The sequence below is a fragment of the Mixophyes fleayi genome, chromosome 3, assembly GCF_038048845.1.
Source record: "Mixophyes fleayi isolate aMixFle1 chromosome 3, aMixFle1.hap1, whole genome shotgun sequence".
NCBI lineage: Eukaryota > Metazoa > Chordata > Amphibia > Anura > Limnodynastidae > Mixophyes > Mixophyes fleayi.
The window spans coordinates 146,334,445-146,342,914 of NC_134404.1; the positions used below are offsets into that span (position 1 = coordinate 146,334,445).

Consider the following 8,470-nt stretch of genomic DNA (forward strand, 5'->3'; position numbering starts at 1 on the left):
CTAGATGGGGCAGACTGCGCTCAGTTTCTCACATTCCCTTATGACACTCACCTTTGACCCCAATATTTGACAATCCGCAGTTTCCCCCAGGACTTGCTAGACGGACTTTCAGACATTGGATAGGGGCGGGATTCCATAGGGTCGGCCAGCTGGTGGATGTGTCTGGGGTTTTGCCTTTCACCGATCTCCAGTCCAAATGGGAACTCCCAGATGCGGAGATTTGGAGATTCATACAGCTTCGCCACTTTCTAGGCTCCTCGGAATTATGGGAATCTGTGGGGCGGCCGCTTACCCAGTTTAAATCTTTATGTACTACCCTGCTATATCCTAGACACACTTTGTCTCTCATTTACAGTATCCTCATTGAACATGCCTTTAATAAACAACCCACCTTCATACGAGACTGGGAGAGGGAGCTGGATTGCTCAATAACCGAGCAAGATTGGAGTGACATTTGCTTGCGCACTCAGTCTAGCTCGGTCAGTATACGGGTGGTGGAGACACAGTACAAGGTGATGACTAGGTGGTATAGATGTCCCAGCCTGTTGGCTAAGATGGTTCCCAGGGTGTCAAACATGTGCTGGCGATGTTTGTCGGTGCCAGGCACTCCATTACATATATGGTGGGAGTGCATAGCACTTAGAACTTTTTGGGATGCAGTCCTTCTAGTTGCTAAAGAAATGATGGGTGTTGAGCTACCCAATTGCCCTAAATACTGGCTATTAAATGACAATAAACTGACCATCTCCCAATATAAAAAATCAACAAATAAAAACCTTAGCAACGTGGCAAAGGCCGTGATTCCGGTTCATTCAGTACCCCAAATATCCCTACAATTAAGGAGTGGTTTGCCCGATTAGAATCCTACAAAATAATGGACGATATACTTTATTAATCAAGGGATAAATATAGGGAATATTACTATATATGATTTGAGTGGCTTGGATTCAAGGATTCACCACTATATTCTCAGTGGAATAAGTGAACCCCTTTACCCCCCCCCCCCCCCCCTGACCTGCTCTCAGCTCTGCCTTTCCTTCCCACTCTTTACCCCTTTTTGTTTTCCCCCCATCCTAATATGTTTTACTACTGAATACTAAATAGCATTTTATATGCTGGACTATTGTCCCACCTTTTATTTGTATTTCTCTGTAATACTTTCAATTTATTGCTCAATGCAAAACAGAAATGTTTGTAAAAGCTGTTTAAACTTTCAATAAAAAAGAGATTTAAAAAAACCAAAAAAACAAACAAATCAACAATCTTAATTTAACAGGTGAGTGAAAAATGAGTTTTTTCTTAGTAAACTGAAGTGATGCTGTCTTAATGTTAAATAGCAATACTGTATATTGCCTATTAGGGGTTGTTAAATAATATGAGAATATTTCTGATAAAATAACTGATTTTAGAACCTGGACCATCTCCGGGGCTTATGTTAAATTGAAAGAAAATTGTGCTTCTGGCTGATAATATGCTTTTTTACTTCTGGGCAAGCGCACATAGCACTAGTTCTGAAAATAGTGGTGTTTGTGTGAATACTCAGAGGTAAAAAAATGTATTATATACCGGAAACACAATTTTTAGTCAATATAAAATAATCTCCTGAGTGTTCTCAAACAATACATTAGCTTGTGCAATATAGTGTTATTTATTTTATAGGAATGCCAGTGTGCAATTTCCGTAAAACTATTATTATAGTACATAAAACTAGTACTGTAGTATTGTAACGTATGGATATAATTATACTTCCAATATATACATTGGTTATAGTAGGCAGTTCTAACATTTTACACTTCCTAAATTTGTCCTTCATATAGCACCAACATATTATGTAGTGCTTTACAGAAAATGTCTAATCATTCACATCAGTCCCTACCCCAATGCAATTTACAATCTAAATTCTCTAGAATGCAAACACCCTCTCACTAGAGTCAGAAGCCAATTAACCTACCAGTGTTTTTGGACTGTTAAATGACAACATTTCAATATTATTTGCCTTACTTCATATTTACAATTTCATGAGCCCATTTAATATGTTTCATTGCTAGAGTAGTATACACAATATTATGACAAAAATAATGTAAAGTAATGAAAAATAATGTTTTTTTTGTTAGTGTTTGACTTTAACAAAACAGACTACATTCTAGTGGCAAATTTTCTGTATACAATATATCTTAATCTGGTGGTTTGTGTACAATATAGACACAACTAACGAGAGTAAAATAGATACTACAAACAACTTTCACTGGCAGCCATTAGTAATGCCTGCCTAGGTTCCTAAAAATTAGCTGTCCTTTCTTTAGTTTTAGCCAAGGTAAACCCATCAACCTAGCGGATCCAAGGCAGTATCTGGAGCAAAAGTTTCAGTACAAACAATTTGTTGTTCTCAGATTTTTCTTCATACCTTGTGAAATCATGTGGATGAATTAGCAGGTGCATGTGGTTTTGCGGATAGAGAAGATGCAAAACAAATACAGGGCAATGAATAAGGTTAATCTAACTAATATGCCAAGACATATATAAGACAAAAATGCATTTAAAATATTACAATCAAAAACTGTTATCCACATGGATCTTTTCTTAAAGTATTGTTTGTATTTTATTCTATTACTTTATCTTCCTACAGAACATGAGGGTAAGAACAGTAAAAGGTCAGGAATATCTTTCCAAATCAGGAGCTAAATTCTGTGGGAAAATGGAAGAGAAGTTTCTACTGGTTGATTGTGAAAAAGTTATGTATGGTACTTACAGGTAATCATCATTGTTCACATTCTTAATGATCAGCATTATTTAAAAATAAATGATATCTACATAATTTACACTTTATAATTAGATAACATTAAAATGGTGTTCTTTCCAGGGCAGTGCCAAAAGGGCATTTTAGAACACTTTCATTTTCTGACTAGAAAATCACAGTGTTCTAAAGTGATAATATTGTATTTCAGTGTTGTCATTGTAGTTCTTTTGGAGAAGGAACCTCTATGTCCCTGGGCTGGATCTGGAGAGTGTTGCCAATCTCAACACAAGAGAGAAGTGAAGCCCTGCCCACAACAAGACTCCAATAAACCAGACCACTTTTTAAATACATACTTTATTATGGGGGAAATAGGGTGGTACGGATAGGAAACAGACAGAAACTCAGTTGTGATGACAGGATTACTCTGATTTAGATTTAGGATTAAAACATAATAATCACTCGAATTACCACAGTAATGATAAATAAGCAATGTTACTCTAGGCCAGTGTTGGCTAACCTGTGACACTCCAGGTGTTGTGAAACTACAAGTCCCAGCATACCCTTCCAGCAATAAGCTGTGATATATATTGGCAAAGCATGCTGGGACTTGTAGTTTCACAAACTCCTGGAGTGTCACAGGTTAGTCAACACTGCTCTAGGCTTAACACATCACTACTGCTACTCTTTAGAGATAATCATTCAATACTCTTAGTGATCAGGTTACTTAGTACATTTTAACAGTAAAGCATAAATTATATGAGATTTCCAGGCTTTTCAGGGTTTAGTTACCCTGTTTGCTTGCAGAGTTCTGTGCATATTCCTTTCCTTTTGCACAACTCTGATTGGGACAGTCTCTGTTCCAAATATTGTACTTACTAAATAAAAGTGTAAAGATAGTATTGTTCACCTGGCAAGGACTTACAAAGTTAGCGTGTTGAAGTATGTCACACAAACTGCAGTGTTTAGTTATCATTTTATCACTTATCTGTTCAGCCAGTTGGTTGTCTATGAGGCCAAACATGTCCAGTGGTCTTGCAATGTTAAGTACTCTGTGGAAGTCCTGTTCTGGATCCTTGTGTTGTTCATTGTTGTCCTCCCATGCTCACAGTAGGTCTTTCTCTCTTAGGTTGAGAGTCTGTTTTTGTCTTCTTAAATATTCTGTCAGTCTTTGTATTCTTATATTTTCCTTTATCCTCTCACTCTCTGTCTCATTACTTGTTGTTTTTTTTATCTCAGAAATCCTGTTAGACTTTCTCATTATATTCTCATTTATCCTCTACTTGTTTTTTTCCACTCAGAAATTGTGTCAATCGCTGAGTAATGCTCCCACTCTCCACTTCTTGACACAATCCTTTATTGCTTCAGTTAATCTCCATTTTAATTTTCTGTACTCACTCCCTGTTGTAATTCTCTATTTCTTATGTATCTCTCCCAATCATTTGTTTCTCCTCTAGTTTATTTCTTTAATGTTTCTGTAACACCATGGGGACTGCAGCAATGTGCAGGTCCTCTCCTGTTAGCTGCTGACTCTCTCTCTCTCTCTCTCTCCTCTACTTGTATTTTTTACTGTGGCAATTCACATACAGACAGTGCTTTAATTTACCACAACTTTATTAAAACAATTATTTTTTATTGTTAACCTTTTGTAGTCTTCAGTGACCCTCCCTTACTATGCCATCCAGTAATAATAACTCATCCACTGATCACCAATGCCATGATAGCAATAAACACTTATATATGTAATTTTTACATTTTGAATTTAATACCTCAATACATTGTAGCTGGGGGCCAGATATCAATTAAATACCTTCTTTCATTATAAAATATATATTGATACTGCTACTCTCAATGAACATTTTTACATACAATTTTATTTATATTTTAATATCCTTATGTACTAAACCTGAGCACCGGTTAGGACTTAAAGGGGTATACCCCATTTGTCGGGCACTGCAGTATGCTCTGTCAGCATACCGTGAACTTCAATGGGAAATGCTATATCCCTGTCACTGCATAGGAATTCTGCCACATTAAACACTGACAGTAAAGTCCCTTTGATGTGACAGTGGGACAGTGTTCCCCATTCTCTTTCATGTTATCCTGAGCATTTCATATTAACGCAGTTTCCAGGTCAGAAATTGGCTATGTTCTTAAATGCCTGTCTAAGGCAAAACAAATAAAAGTCAAGTAATAAATATGAACAGTTGTGAAATAATTGCCTTGTCATTGAACAGTTATACACAGCAATTAGTTTTGTTTTACATTTGTGTTGGATCAACACAGTTAGAATCTAAGAAAGGTAGAACTCAATGGGCTTTTGTCTTATTTAAACCCCTCTATTCAACTGTATAACCTTGTTTTTTACATTTAATATAACTCTTTTTGCCTTATTGCTTGTATTTTTAACTGACAGAAAAACAACAGACCCCTAAATCATCTCTATATTTAATACTCCAGTTTACCACTGTTCAAAAAATTCAAAGATCAATTGAAGGTGGCTTACATAGATGTTTTAATCCTTGAGTAAAATGTATTTTTAGTTCTTATAAATGTAAAGCTTATATGTTACTGTGAACAAATTAATAGGAAATTATTTATCACAACATCTCAATTCTTTCTAAATTTCTTTTTTACAGTTTCATGTGGTCATATGAAAAAGTTCATTTAAGTATGGTCCAAGTTATCATTGGAAAATTAGTTGAGTCCTTTGACGAGGAATTCCGGACACTCTATGCTCGATCCTGCATCCCTACAGCATTTGGCCCAGAGGAATCCGTGATTGGAAAACACAAAAAAATCCCATGGGAAAATGGCTCATACCAAAATTCACTGTCTTCTTTACTCTCTGCTTCAAGTCAAAGGAGCCTGTTTGGAAGAAAAGACCAAATGCACACATTAGATTCCTCTTACTTAAAATCACAGAACCGATTCGCAAACAATGAGGAAGAAAAGTACGGCATGAGAAATGTGCCTTATAGAGGATTCAATGTTCAAAATAAAATAAATCAGTTCCAACAATTTGATCGGAATGACAACTGGAAAAGACATAGTTATGCGGCAGGAGACAAGACAGATGCATCTCCCTATTTACTGCTTAACAGAGCTATGAACAGTAGAATCACTAATCATCCGGTGCCTTGGAGCAGACAGCCAGATATTGGCATTATGGGGTCATCATCCAGAGGGGGTTACTCAAGTAATTATAATGGATCTACAACACAAAGCTTTGCTAATCAGCTGTCACAGAGATTAACAGCAAACGTTTCTGAAAAAAATTCAAGTATACGAAGGTCTTTCCATGGAACAGACAGTCACATACGGTCAGTACAGCAGAGAATGCCCACATTAGAGCACACTACAAAGTCATTTCTTCGAAACTGGAGAATTGAATCTTACTTGAATGACCACTGTGAGTTACCTCCAGATTCAAGTGAATCTATAGCAGACAGAGTGGAAGTCAATGGGGGACCTGAGAATATTATGGAGAATCCCTTTTACAGCCATTCACGTTTCCGATCATCAATTCTATATAAGCCATCTTTGCCAGAGCAAAAGGAAGCCAGTAGTTGCACAACAAACTCATCTCACTCAAATTCCACTATTGTTGATTCTCAGGGAAGTCTCACTCCAAAGGCAAATTCACCACAAAATACCAGGTTTGCAGAGTCAAAAGATTTCAATAATTATACAAACTACGACACATCACAGTCATCTCATCATCATGATGTGCTAAAAAGGCATAGTCTGCAGGTTCCAGAAAACTCACAAATAATGTCTCATGGTTTAAATTACAACACTAACCAGGGGCCATCAAATTATCTGTACACAACTCTTTCCACAAACAGACAATCAGACAGTATTAGAAGACAAAATGACAACATTCTAAAAAGACGTAGTTTGCCTCTCTTTGAACATCGAAAGGTCAATATAGGTCAAAGTAGCAACATAATTCCACCAAACTATATTTATAATTCATTAGTAAAGAGGCAGCCGGAACATCCTGTGCATCTGAATCCCACAAATTTTAACAGCACTGAGAAAGTAGAAAGCAACTTGCACAATGTAAAGGATAGAGTCAGCAAAGATCAAGTGGAATCTATTAAGGGAGCATTGTCCACAGAAACATTGGATGAAGATGATAGTAAAGACTCCCCTGGCAAGAAAGAAAGTAAAGGTTCTCCTAGCTTCCTTAAAAAGGGCTCAAAGAAGCTCAAATCTTTACTCAATCTTGCCCCAGAGAAAAAAGAAACACTGCAAACTAAAACTAAAACACCTGCTTTCTATAGAATGTGCAGCAGTTCTGACACTTTAACTTCTGAAGATGATGTCGAACAAAGTCTTAAACAGTCTGGCACAAAAAATAATACATCTCCTCGAAGGGAAAAGACACTATCCATATCTCAGATAAGTCTTAATAAAAGTAAAGAGAATGTTGATATAGGCTCCGGTAGGTCCAACATAATTCTCTCTGATGAAGGCAAGTCAAATAGAGCTCCTGCGCTGACTATTGTTGAAAATAAATTTATTGAAAACACAGGGGATGTATCTGCTCCGCGATTTAATACCGAGCAAATACAATTTCAAGAGACAAAAGTGCAGGCACAAAATAATCGATACGGAAGAGTCGTATCTTCTGCAATTCAGAGAGAATCCTCTTTAAGACATCCAAAAGATGCAATCCATAGAGAATTGTCCCAGAGAGAGTTGCACCATAGTGACATGCCACCCATATTACAAAGAGAGATGCATTTAAGGTATTCACAACACAGAGATATGCAGCAAAAAGAGCTACCACGTAGGGATATGAATGTAGTACCATCCATGCCAGAATTTACAAAGCCTCAAGAGGAATCCAGCCACTCTCGATCAATTGACAGAAGGGTATATAGTCGTTTTGAGCAGTTTTGCAAGGTAGAAAATAATGTCCCATCTTCCAATGCACATCACAGCAATGCTCAGGTTTTAGACTTTAAAAATAAAGGTCCTGTGACCAATTATACAAGAACAAATACGCCCTTAAGCTACAACTCTAATGTCTATAACTCTGTCCAACAAAATGAAAATAAATTTGGTCGATTCATGCAAAAATTTGGAAACTTTATTCACAAAAAGCAATAAAGAATTAATGAACATTGGCCTCCCAACCTGTAAGAAAAATGCTTGTAAATAGGACACTATACATAATTGGTGCAATAGGAGATATATCTGTTTTGTAAAATGTTTTCATAATAAAAATATATTGCTAAATTGAGTTATGATTTATGTACACAAATTGCTGCTAATGTGCTGCGGATCTGACAAAATGAATATTTATCTAACAAATGTGCATTAGTAACTTAAAACAAATGTACATGAAAAAATCAAGATGAAAAGCTGTCATTTGTTATATATCTCAGAGATATGAGCAATTTCATCCAATGGAGCAGTAGTGGTGTTAGCTTATGAAGTAGCATATGGACAATATTGCATTACTAGATACATTGTAAAATGTCTGTCTTTTTAGTTTATAATATTAATAATTATGGACCAACAATAGTTTAGTATAATTATAACTTTTTTGCATTTCCAAAATGTACAAATAATCTACATTTTGCTACAAGTTCAGCATAATTTATGGAAAGCTTATACTAACATATACTATTGAAATAGTATAAAATCTATTTACATGATAAGGGTCCTGACAACCAGGTTTGAAGTATTACTGGTCCCTAGTTGTGTTGGAATGCATGTGTG

General features: G+C 36.2%; 1 protein-coding gene across 1 annotated transcript in view; it reads left to right on the forward strand.

Annotated features, from left to right (window-relative positions):
* The window catches only part of FAM83B (family with sequence similarity 83 member B), a 54,815-nt gene extending 46,858 nt beyond the window's left edge, over positions 1–7,957 (forward strand). Inside the window, exons 4-5 of the mRNA XM_075202516.1 lie at positions 2,627–2,751; positions 5,374–7,957. Of these exons, the coding sequence (XP_075058617.1) occupies positions 2,627–2,751; positions 5,374–7,855 (2,607 nt within the window). The 3' untranslated portion in view covers positions 7,856–7,957. The remainder of the gene's footprint in view (positions 1–2,626; positions 2,752–5,373) is intronic.
* The last annotated feature ends 513 nt before the right edge of the window (positions 7,958–8,470 follow it).